This window comes from Marmota marmota, unplaced genomic scaffold (assembly GCF_001458135.2).
Source record: "Marmota marmota marmota unplaced genomic scaffold, marMar, whole genome shotgun sequence".
NCBI lineage: Eukaryota > Metazoa > Chordata > Mammalia > Rodentia > Sciuridae > Marmota > Marmota marmota.
In genome coordinates this window covers 37,277,138-37,290,067 of record NW_026000108.1, presented here as the reverse complement: position 1 = coordinate 37,290,067, position 12,930 = coordinate 37,277,138, and the positions used below count along the sequence as shown (strand labels likewise).

Genomic DNA, 12,930 nt, shown 5'->3' with positions numbered 1-12,930 from the left:
GCTGTATGCTGGACCGGTAGTCAGTGACGGGTATGATCCAATTGCAGTGGTACCAACCTAAGACAGGAGGCTGACGCCTAGAGGTCAGTTCATCCGATGACGGGTAAGGACCATATGTTGAATTGGACTGCCTAACAGGCACGGTCCCTAAGCCACATTGCTTGTTGTTTAATTAAACAAAAAGGGGGAGATGCTGAGAGCCACGGCCGAGTCTGTATGGTCCCTGGCATTTTGCCAACAGTATTGATTGACAGGCGAGGCATTACTATCCGCCTCTGCCGCAACTTTTGAGTTCTCGCACTATTTTGGAGTTCTCGTGGGGATTTCCGGGGATTCCCCGAGAGTTCCCATTGGTTGGGGAAGTGCAGGAGGAGGGATTTCCGAGAGAGATATTTCCGGCTGGGGGTTCCTGGAGAAGCCTCGTGGCGTTCGGGAGGATTCCCCGGGAGCTGTGTGAAGTGTTTTCCTGCAGTTTAAAAATAAAGTTTGTTCCTGCTTCAGTGGCTCGTGATTTGTGCCCAGCCAGACTGCGGCAGTGGGTGTAGTGGTTAGGATTCTCCAGAGAAATGAAACCAAGAGGATTTCATTTTGTGTGTGTGTGTGTGTGTGTGTGTGCATGCGCGCACAGAGGAAGAGAAAGAGATTTATTTTTAGAAATTGGCTCACTTGAGTGTGGGGGCTGTCAATCCCAAATCTGCAGAGTCAGCCAGCAGGCTGGAGACATAGGGAGGAGCTAATATGATATTTCAAGTTAGAAGTAAGTCTGCTGGCAGGATTCTCCTTTCATCCAGGGAGATCAAACTTTTTCTATTAATATTTTCAACTGATTGGATATGGCCTACCCATATTCTGGAGGGTCATCTGCTTTACTCAAAATCTTCCAATTTAATGTCAGTCTAAAAATAACTTCAAAGAAACATCTAGAATAATCTCTGACCAAATATCTGGTACTGTGGTCTAATCAAGTTGACATAAAATTTACCATCACGGGTGTGTACACAGATATTCTTTGAAACTATAAATATACATTAAAATAAAAACAAAGTCAACATCATTCTTTTGCTTGAAAACTGGGATTATAATTTGGAATATAACCTCCTTGGGTTGGCCAAAACAGTTGTGAAAGCCCCTGTGAACAAATAAAAAAAAAAGTAATGACTTAAAAAATGCCCAACAAAGGCCCTTTGTAATAGAACACAATGAAGTATATAAGGTGAAGGGCAACATGTAAGCTGGTCCTCTTTGTACTCACTTGCCTGGTCATACATTATCAATCTCCTGTTGATTACAAAGGTTGCTAAAAGTTCAGGACATTTGCTGAGGTGTTAATTAAGGGAAGAATTTAGAAAATGTCCCAAGAGTTGCCTTTGTCTGCCATAGAATCAGAATTGAGAGGCAGGGAGGAGGGCTATCTAGACACCACCAATCCCGCCACTCCTGGCAGCTGACAGTTTTTCCGTGCTTGAAACGGCTTCTGCTGGCACAAGCTGGTATTTGCTATTCCTTTAAAAACTTATTGTCTAAATCCACCCAGGGGATAATGTTTAATGTTCAGACTAATTTGGACCATCTGTCATCTAGAAGACACATTTACTGCACCCACAGTTAAGTGCAGAGCGAGGCAAATGGGAATTTCTCTGTTCATCAAAATAATGTTCCTTAAAAGTGATGTGTGTATTGAAGTTCCATTAAATCAAATTTTATTTCAAATACCCTAGAGAAGTTCGTTCTTAAAGGAGCCCAATGATGAATAATTTTACAATTTTAACTTTCTTATGTTCCTTTTTTATAAGCAGCCAATAATTAGGTGCAGTGTACAACACAGACTGCAGTACCTTAACAGGTTACCACTGTTCACATAAAATCCACTTGCCATCATTACCATATGACCTTTATTGGAATTCTTTAAAATGCTTCTTGTGTATACATTCTATTAAGCCAGCTTTTACAAAGGGTAAGACACAGCACTTATCCTTTTCTATGCTGTCAATTTACATAGTTCATGCTAATATTCCTTTGATTTGGGGGTAATATTTGTTCAAATAAAAGAGAGTCAAATAAAGTGAATTTAACAAGAATGAATGCACAAAGGTGTCTGTATTCTTCATCTGTTAATTTTTAACACTTACTATCTAGAGCATACATCACAGTTTGTACTCATTCTCCCTGTATGCCCACATGTGACAAAGGGATAGCTCTACCACTATCCAAGGAAGTCAAGACATGCTTAGTCTTATTGAGTGATTTCCTGCTAATATTAATGTTATAGTCAGCGCTCAAATCTGAATGGGACTTGACCTCTGGTGACTTTTGAGGGCCTCAGTTTCCTAAGAAGAAGTTGGATAAGATGCCTTCCAAGGTTAGTTTGGCTTCTAACACTGTAATTACCTGACCTAGTTCTTGCTTCCTCTTGTTCTACTCTATAATTTAGCAACAATGTCAGCAGAAGGGCTATCTTAGAAAATTCTACCTACTTGACCATGGATCTAAATATTCCTCATATATATAAAAATGTCTTTATTCTTTTTTAAAAATATCTTTATTTTATTTATGTATTTTTATGTGGTGCTTAGGATTGAACCCAGTGCCTCATGTGTGCTAGGCAAGCGCTCTACCACTGAGCCACAACCCAGTCCAATGTCTTTATTCTTGACTTCAAATTTTGATTTAAAATTTTTCTTATTTTTAGGTGCATGCTAACATTGGATTTTTATTACCTGTCTTTTTTGATTTGTATGTTTTTTTCCAACTAAATTGCTGTGTGTATGCATTTCTGTCTATGTTTAGCCCAAATTTCAAATCTTGCTTTTCCTTTACTTTAATGTCTCTTTTCACCGATAGTGAGTTCCCGTCTTCTGAATTTTTGACTACATTATCATGTGACTTTTTTGCTTTTAATTTTTATTTTATTTTGAAACATAACCAATCTAGAAAAGTACAAAGGGTACAAAACAAATATGTATTAGTCTACATTCAGAATGAACTATAATTACCACTTTGAATTATGTGCCTTCAGTCTCCTTTCTTTGATAAACTATTACAGCACTAAAATCTTTTTCAACACTATTTCAAGTCTCATTTCCAGAAGCCACATAGACATATGAAACCTTTTAGTCTTTTTTTTAATTCTTTTTTTTAATACACAAATTTCTTGTTTTTGTTTTTTTTTTAAGTTGAACTAATGTGCATGACTTTTACAGGGCTTGCCAATATGTAGTTCCACATTTTCTTTAACTGAACATTATTTTAAGATCTATTCTAATTGATTTGGTGAATAAGTTCATTTCTGTTAAGAGCACACAACTTACCATTGTATGACTGTTACTTCATTTATTATTTTTTTTAAATTTACTTATTCTAATTTGTTATATATGAGAGCAGAACACATTTCAATTCATAGTATTCATATAGAGTACAATTTTTCATGTCTCTGGTTGTACACAAAGTAGAGTCACACCCTTTGTATCTTTATACATACACTTAGGGTAATGATGTCCATCTCATTCCACCATCTTTCCTACCCCTTGCCCCCTCTCTTCCCCTCCTTCCCCTTTATCCTATTTAAAGTTTCTCCATTCCTCCCATGCTCCCCACCCCCATCCCCATTAAGGATCAGCATATTCATGTCAGAGAAAACATTAAACATTTGGTTTTGGGGGGTTGGCTTACTTCACTTAGCATAATATTCTCCAACTCTATCCATTTACCTGCAAATACCATGATGTTATTCTCTTTTAATGTGGAGTAATCCATTGTGTATATATAGCACATTTTCTTCATCTATTAATCAACTGAAGGGCATCTAGGTTGGTTCCAAAATTTAACTATTGTGAATTTTGCTACTATAAACATTGATGTGACTGTGTTACTATAGTATGCTCTTTTTAAGTCCTTTGGGTATAAACTGAGTGGGATAGCTGGGTCAAATGGTGGTTCCATTCCCAGTTTTCCAAGGAATCGCCATACTGCTTTCCATATTGGTTGCACCAATTTGCAGTCCCACCAGCAATGTATGAGTGTGCCTTTCTCTCCACATCATCAACTAACATTTATTGTTGTTTGTATTTTTAATAAATACCATTCTGAACTAGAGTGAAATGAAAGCCTCTTCAACAAATGGTGCTGGGAAAACTGGAAATCCATATGCAACAAATGAAATTAAGCCCCGATCTTTTACCATGCACAAAACTCAACTCAAAGTGGATCAAGGATCTAGGAATTGAAACAGAGACCCTGAGCCTAATAGAAGAAAATGTAGGCCCAAATCTTTATCATGTTGGATTAGGCCCCCGCTTCCTTAATAAGATTCATATAGCTCAAGAAATAAAATCAAGAATCAATAAATCAAACTAAAAAGTTTCTTCTCAGCAAAAGAAACAATCAGTGAGATGAATAGAGAACCTACAGAATGGGAGCAAATTTTTACTACATGCACATCAGGTAGAGCATTAATCTCTAGGATATATAAAGAACTAAAAAATCTTAACACCAAAAAAATAAAAAAAAAAAAACACAAATAACCCAATCAATAAATGGGCCAAGGAACTGAACAGACTCTTCTCAGAAGATGATATACAATCAATCAGCAAGTATATGAAAAAAATGTTCAACACCTCTAGCAATTAGAGAAATGTTACTTCATTTATAATGGTACAATATGAACAATACTGTATAGTTCTTGGTTCACACACAAAAAAAATCTCTTCCACTACGTTATACTTTTTTTAAATTTCAAAGATATTTTAAAATGATCAATTTTCCCAGGAAGTAATATCAACATTAAACAACTAAAATGATAAAATAACTTTAAGTATCAATGAAAAAGATGGTAAAAAAAACAGAAACTGTATAACTGAAGACATAGGCCTGAATGAAAACAGGAATTACTGGGTTAAACTAATTAATGGTGAAAAAAATGAAGTGTTCAAGTAGAAAATAATCGTAGTAGAAGCTTTATAAGGAAAAAGAAAAGGATTGAAGATAGGTTATGGGATCAGAACTTCTAAAACAAAACAAAACAAAATTGAAAGACAAAGGGAAAGGGGAGGGCAAGGGAGGTCAGGGAAAGGAAGGAGAAAGAAAAGGTACCTTGGTGATTTCTGTAATAAAACCAAAAGACGTCTTCCCAAACTCCAGCACGTTCTGACTTAATGCTGCCCATCAGAACAAGTACAGGCCAAACTTCTCTTTGATGTGAAATCAGGCTGGGATAATACATTAAGAATGTAGAGATCAGAAATTTAATTTATAATGGATCTCACCAACAGGCAACTGACTAGAAGGAACCCTTTGGACTAGCTGGGCATTGCAGTGGTAAGCAGTATCCTCAGTGGCAGCAGAGCAGGTGGGGATGTGCACTTGGAACTTCCCTTAGGAGGAAGAGAGTATAGAAATAAGTTTCCTTTTCCTCATATAAACCAGGCTATGCAGGGAAAACTGGAAAATAGTCTATTTCTGGAAACTCCCTGAGTCCTTCCCTAGTTTTCTTCTTCCATTCTCCCAAGGATAAAATGCCCAGTGCTAAACTTTGCTGCTAAGATCTCACTGTTGAGGCATTTCTTTGGCAACCTTCCTGGACTTGCTCTTACCTCCCTCCATGCTGCAAAATCACCTACTCATTTGACTTTTGACCAAGTGTGCCTTAACATTCCTCAGCTTGACTAAACTCTAAACAGACTTCCTCCTTGGCTCTAAGCCCCTAATCTCCCTTTTCATAGAGCACCTTGAGAAAACCTGTAATTATGAATACATTCTATGCATTTTTGAGATATAAGTATTTTAAAATAGTCTCTTGTCATATTTAGGACTTGCTCAAGAATATTTCAGCCTTCTCTTTGAAATTTAATCATCAAAGGAGAGAGCAAGCCTATCTTCCATTTTTTTTTTTTTTTGGAAAGGTAGCAGCTTAACTTCCATTACTTCCATAGGCACCTTGCTTCAAGTTTGTGAAACTACCTCATGTAACAGAGAGATGAGAAATTTTTCTTATGGTAAAACCAATGAGTAAACACAACTGTCTTGTGTTCTCCCAACCCCAAGACAAAATCCTCCTGTCCTTTGTTTCAGTGGAGCTGAGTTCAGACTGAGTTCCAGCTGCCATATCCTTGAATAGAATTTCCCTGTTTAAGGACACTTTTTCGATTTTCTACCCAAACCAAGACTTTTATTTCACAATGTTTCTTCAAATCTAATGTCAGAAGGAAAGTAATTTAAACTATATGAATTAGCAAGATTCATTCTTAAGCATCCCAATGACTTTCACTTTTTTTTTTTTTTTTTTGGTACTGAGGATTGAACTCAGGGGCACTAGACCACTGAACCACATCCTTAGACCTATTTTGTATTTATTTAGAGACAGAGTCTCACTGAGTTGCTTAGCACCTCGCTTTTGCTGACACTGGCTTTAAACTCAAGATCCTCCTGCCTCAGCCTCCTGAGCCACTGGTATTACAGGCGTGCACCCCTGTGCCTGGACGACTTTCACATATTTTAAAACCATTGTTAATTCACAAGGACTTCTAGCTCTTTTCAATCAATGTAACAGCAAATAATCTAAATATTTCACATAGTTGTGCAGGAATATTTGGGGTCAAGGAGACAATTTTTGGACCATCTTTCAAGGAAGGTTTAAGCCCATGTTTCTGAATTTCTGCTACATACTAGAATTATCTGGTGAGCATTAAAAAATGCTGCTGGATTCCATCCATAGGGCTGTTACTTTATTGGTCTAGTTATGAGTTGGTCATAAGGATTTTGAAATGCTCCTACTTGATTTTAATTTTCATTCAGAGTTGCATGTTACTAAGATTTTCATAGTTTCTTTTCTTTTTTTCATTTTAATCACCTCTTCTGTTACTGAATTCAGCAAACATTTATGGGGAGTCCACTTTTTGTCTATATCCTAGAATGAATATGTCGTGGCTCACTTCAAGGAGCTCTCAGAACAACAAAGGGGGAAGACTGTAAATAACAGCAATATAATAAGAACTACAGTAGAAATTCATTCAAAGAGTTATGGAAACACGGGCAGCAGTTAAAATTCACTGGGGATGGTGTCTGACTTCATTAGATCAACTAGTTGTGCTTGGAGAGTGCTGCTGAGAACAGAGGCAAGATGCCAGGTAAAGTAAACAATAGGAAAAAGTCAAGGGAGCAGAAAAGCACCATTCTCTTTAAAATTCTCAAGGCCTTTGTTACTGCTGCCATGGCTGTTGTGCATTAGTCTAAGCTGACCACTCCTCTTGGTTAGTAGGGGTCACATTCATATTTTGCAGGTCTTCTTTTTTTTCTACAAAGTTTGTCCAATCAATGGATTTCAACACTGATTTACATTAATATCATCAGGGGTGTTTTGTACAAACAACAAAATAATACTGATGTTCTACCCTCCAAGAGAGTTTGGGGGTGGAGGGAGGTAGGGCTAAACCTTGTTAATTTTGAAAGCCCCATATGTGATCAACCATATGCAGGCATGTGGGGCATGGTAGTGTCCTCAAACTGAATTGTGATGGTGGCACTACTAATACACATTCAAAAGGTCACTAAACTACTTTAGGTGGGTAGGTCATATGTTATGTAAATCATAAAAGCTGTTTAAAAAACAGAAATGTAGCATGTTAATGTGAAAAATCAATCACGCAAAAATTCCCTGGGTTGACTAATGTGCTTCTTTCATTAAGAAGCACTGGCTGACATCCTAACATCTCACAGATGTGTAGGGTCTCAGTACAGTGATTAAAAGGAGTGGCAACTGAAGAGGGCGGATTTCTAATCACAGAACCTTCACAGAAAGACTAATTGAGCACTTGACATGCCATATCAAAGAATGACAACCCCTGAGGATACAGGCGTGTATTACCTCTTAGGTACAAAATTGCAACTCACTCAAGTATTTCACATTAACTGAGCAATTTCAGAGCTTTTAATACATTGTATTCTTTAGTGCTACACTGAAATAACTGCTATGTGTTCTCTAGTGCCCTTTTAAAATAAAAATATCTATTCATCTCAAAGATCTTTTTAAGGGAGATCTCAGGTGGTTCAAACTACAAGAATATTATTTTCTTTTTTTTAACAAAAATAATGAAATAAGGAGTTGTTAACATTTCTTAATTATATATAAAGCTCTAAAAGAAAGACAAAAGCCTTCAGTTTATTAAGTTCATCCAACAGATGAAATGAGACACTTACCCAACTGTCTTCTATGCAATTGTTTTTATAGGCAACCAAACATGCCTAGGTTTATACAGACGAGAAAAAACTCAATACCTTCCCATTCTTTGCCATTTATAACCTCTTTCAATACAATAAAACCAAAGACAATGTTATATTTCAATACATCTTGCATGGTTAAAATATATGGTTCAAGTGGTTATACACTTATTTGAACTTTAAGCCCCTTCCTCTCAACAGTTTATGAACAGGAATCATTTTACATAGATTGCAGTACATCAATGGATCAAATATATAACATCTATATTGCAACACATCTAATTAAAGTGAACAAATCAGTCAATTTCAAGTTATAGCATAACCTGGAGAGCAAGTTTCAACTGAGAAAACAAATATGGAAAGGTACATTTTTAAACATTAAAGAGTTAAATAAATTCTGAAGAATTAATATCTTTTTTTATTCCTAGAACATTTGTCAGAAATTATAATTACTGAAGCTAATGTTGTCTGTTCAGAGATAGTCAAAACAGTTGCCCCAGAACTTGAACTTGGGGACATAAAAAGGCTTGTCATTTGCAATTAACTAGTAAAATTCAGCTCCTAATGATGAGGAGCAATAATTCCCAAGTAGCCCTGTGGATCCGAAAGTTCTCACATTTGCTCAAACTTAGTGAAGAGTTTGTATAAAATAATTATGAAGGTATGATGTCTGGTCAAAAGGAAAGTCCAAGAAACAGGTTTTCCTGCAGTCAAAAGGAAAGGATACTTTGTCACTTTTTTAACCAGAAATACCCTTGGGATGACAAAGGTCCATTAGGTCACCGCAATTTGAAGAAAATATATTTTATGTTTATTGTATTTTCATTCAATCAGTCCTAGTCACTGAGCATCCTTTAGATAGTTGGGTTAATTAAAGGAATTCATGGATTAAGGAAGAGCACATTGGCTGGGGATAGTGGTACATGCCTGTAATCCCAGTGGCTCAGGAAGCTGAGGCAGGAGGATCTCGAGTTCAAAGTTAGCCTCAGCAAAAGCAAGGCGCTAAGCAACTCAGTGAGACCCTGTCTCTAAATAAAATACAATATAGGGCTGGGGATGTGGTTCAGTGGTTAAGTGCCCCTGGGTTCAATCCCCGTATCAAAATAAATAAATAAATAAATAAACAAAATAAATAAAAATAAAAACATGATTGTAGAAGAGACACCTTTATGTTACCATATTTTGTTTCTTTTTCTTCCTTGGTGCACAGATAAATTACATTTTCAAAATGCCTTTAGAGTTAGGCACTGCCATCAAATGGGATCCTGACTGATGTAATGTAGGTAGGAGGGATGTACAGCATTTCTAGGTCTGCCACATAAATTCCTCCTGTATGATCTTTCATTTGCTATCTCTTTCCTTAACCAGTGCCTGTGAATAGACAGAACTTTTGAGGTCTTTAGGCCTATATTTCTATGTGTAAGATTCTTATGTAAGCAAGGAAAAAATGGATATTATGTTAACTTTTTTTCTATTATTTTCTATTATTAACCTTCTCTAATACAAAAATTGGTTCAAGGAATGGGAGTTTTTTGTAATTTAACCTAAAAGATGTTATTGGCTTAATGACTGTTAGCAGGCTGGAAAGATGGTGATTCATGTTATTCCATGCTCAGGATACTTGGAAGACAGACTCCATTCAAATGAGAGAGCGAATCCAGGCAATAGGTGGCAAAACAGATGCTTATCAGTGTAATTGGTTGTTATTGATTGCAGTTAGCAAGATGCTGAAGGAAGGGATCAGTTCAGGTAAGATTTGGCTGGTTTGAAAGCAAAAATGAAAGAGAATCTGCCGCAGTCTGGCTGGGCACAAATGCCGCAGTCTGGCTGGGCACACAATCACGAGCCACCACACAGCTTGTAGATTCAAACAGCAACTCTTTATTCCCGAACTCACACCAGCCGTCTACAATCACGTTCTGGGGAAATCCACGTTCTCTGCCCAAATCCACGTTCTCTGCCCAAATCCACCTCCACTGGGCTTCTGTCTCCCAAAATATACTGTCTGAATCCCGTGAGAACTCAAGGGGAACTCAGGCAGCAGGATACGCCCTATTCCCAACAGGAATAATCTTAAACCTTAAACCTGGAACCTAAACCGGGAACGCCCTAATCCTCCTTGGTCCTTGAGCAAGGTCACCTACATTCAATGTCACTGCAACATGGGGTACGCTGGCAAGGAAATTGTCATACCTACTTGGCTAATGGCTCCCAGCAAGAATCAATACATTCAATTTATCATAGCTATCTTAAAATACTTGATATTTTAAATAAAAATTAAACAGAAAATCCAGAAAAACTAAAAGAAAATCAAAATCATCTATGATCCCCAAAATGAAAGATAATGATTACTAAAATTTTGTATATTCCTTTATCCAGGAATCTCTATATTGTATACACGCAACATACACCATAGATCATACAATACAAAGAAATTTGAAATCTAACTTTTTTTCTTCAATAGTTAATGTAAGCAAATTTAAATTCTGTTAGGCATTCTTCTACACAATCACTTTTCTGTGTCTTTATTTTATTTTTACCATAATTTATTAAGCCAATATTTTGTTACTATTTATTCACCATTACAAACAATGCATAAATTAATATTCTTACACCAAAATTATTTCATTCTTACCTATTTATAGAACTGAAATTTCTGAGTCAAAGGATATATACATTTTGAAGACTTTATGTATGCAATTACATCCCTTTTGAAAAATTTTAATATATATTGCCAATAATAGTATTTGAGAATGCATGTTTTCCAAATTTGTGCTAGTATTTTATATTTTTTCTTTTTAATCTTTGCTATTGAAATTGTAAGTATAACCCAGATGACAGATCTTACTGTGTGCAAATGCAAATTAAGTCACATTAGCTACACCGTCTGTATTAGAATAAAGCTAAGTGATATTGACTGTAGGCCCATCATAAAACAAGCTTAAATAGGAGGCAAGTGCACTAATATTTTACAGAGATGTTCGTTCATGTAATTAGTCCTGGGCCAAAATGGTGTCAGTTATGAGCTCAATGATGTCAGGCAACTTGACTCCACCCTGTTGCCCTGCTGTACTTGGCCCATGACCCTCTGGTCCAAAAATGGCATCATCAGAGTTGTAGGAGATAGAGTGGGGAAGAAAAAAGGAAGAAAAAGGCAAATGGTATATTTGGGTTCTTCTTTAAATAAAAAGGTGCTGGGAAGAGCTGCATATTTCCTCTTTTGTCCCATTGGCCAGCATTTGGATACTGACCACACCAAATTCAAGTGGGGCTGGGAAATGTAGTTATTCCTCTTTCTGGAAAATTTGACCCAGGTAGATATTTTGCAGCCATGGAGTAAGTTGAGCACCAATAAATTGAAGTAGTTTTCCAGACTCCTACTCATATTAACAGTTACCTAGGGACCTCCTTTTCACAAAGTGTTTTAGGACAATTATATTTTAGTCTGGGCAGTGAAAGCTGTAAACATCTATCTGTATTAAGATTAGGAAAGTGGTAAATACTTTAAATTAGCGACCACTAGTGTACCATGAACATTCAAAGAAGGGAGAACTTTTGTTCACTAAATGAATTGGAGCATGGAGGAGAGAGGAAATTTGAGCTAACTCTTTAAGGATGTTACCAATGTTTTTCTCTGCAGAGCCAGATATTGAATAATTACTTTCTCTTCAGTGGTATGCGCCACCACTTTGCATCACTTTTGTTATTAACTTTAAAAATCAAACTGCAATTCCTGTTTCTGTTTGCTAGATATTGTGTGCTTTTTACATGCTAGGGGTTGTGTTATCATCACTGAATTTTTATAAACTGATTAAAAAACATCTGTAATAAGGGCAGGCAGAGGAGAAAGGATATTCGTGTTTTAGGTTTAGTCTTACAGTAAGAGTGTAACTCTAGAGTTTGATCGATTTTTTTACCTTAACATTAGGCTGTGACTCTTAGGTGGCCTCGATTAGTGATTTTTGGGGTTGCCAGATAAAATACAGAACACACAGCTAAATTTATATATCGGATAATCTTTTTAGTTTAAGAATAATCCATGTAACATTAGGTCATACTTAAAACATTATTCGTTATTTATCTGAAATTTCACGTTTAACTTGACTTTTGGTATTTTTGCTTCATCAGACAACACTAGTGATATCTCGGATCCTGTTTGTTCTCTACAAATGGGGATGAAAATTGTTCCTTCTTCTTAAGATAATCTACATAAAGAACCTTGTTCAGGATAAGACCTTAAATCAGCACGCTTTAATAAGAGATAGATGTCAAAATTCGGGGGCAATTAATTGTCCTGGGCTCACTCAAATACAGTATATGGTTACCCATACCAGACGGGTTTCTAAAGACCGAGCCGAAAGTTCAATAGAAGTCTGAACACAGGCACAACCGCGTTGAGAGAGACCTGGGAAGCTGCCTTCCAGGGAGCAACGCGAGGGTGTGCCTGCAACATCCCGCCGCACGGGAAAGACTCCGCTTGATTACGGGAAATCCGTGGCCGTGTCTCTGCGCACGCGCACAAGGACTTCTGTGGCTCCGCGCCCGCCCCGCCCCACCCTAGAGAGAGTCACGTGGGAGGACCGTCGCGGCGGCGGAGAGACTCGGCCTGGTCACGTGACCCCGTCCCAGCTTTGCACAGGGATGGAGCCGGAAGAGGGGACGCCCCTGTGGCGGCTGCAGAAGCTGCCCCCAGAGCGGGGCGCACAGGTGAGGGGGGCG

At 37.3% G+C, this 12,930-nt stretch overlaps 1 protein-coding gene across 1 annotated transcript in view; it reads left to right on the top strand.

Annotated features, from left to right (window-relative positions):
• The first annotated feature begins 12,783 nt into the window (after positions 1 to 12,783).
• Positions 12,784 to 12,930, top strand: part of Commd8 (COMM domain containing 8) — an 11,931-nt gene continuing 11,784 nt past the window's right edge. The window contains exon 1 of the mRNA XM_015482079.2: positions 12,784 to 12,918. Within this exon, the coding sequence (XP_015337565.1) occupies positions 12,853 to 12,918 (66 nt within the window). The 5' untranslated portion in view covers positions 12,784 to 12,852. The remainder of the gene's footprint in view (positions 12,919 to 12,930) is intronic.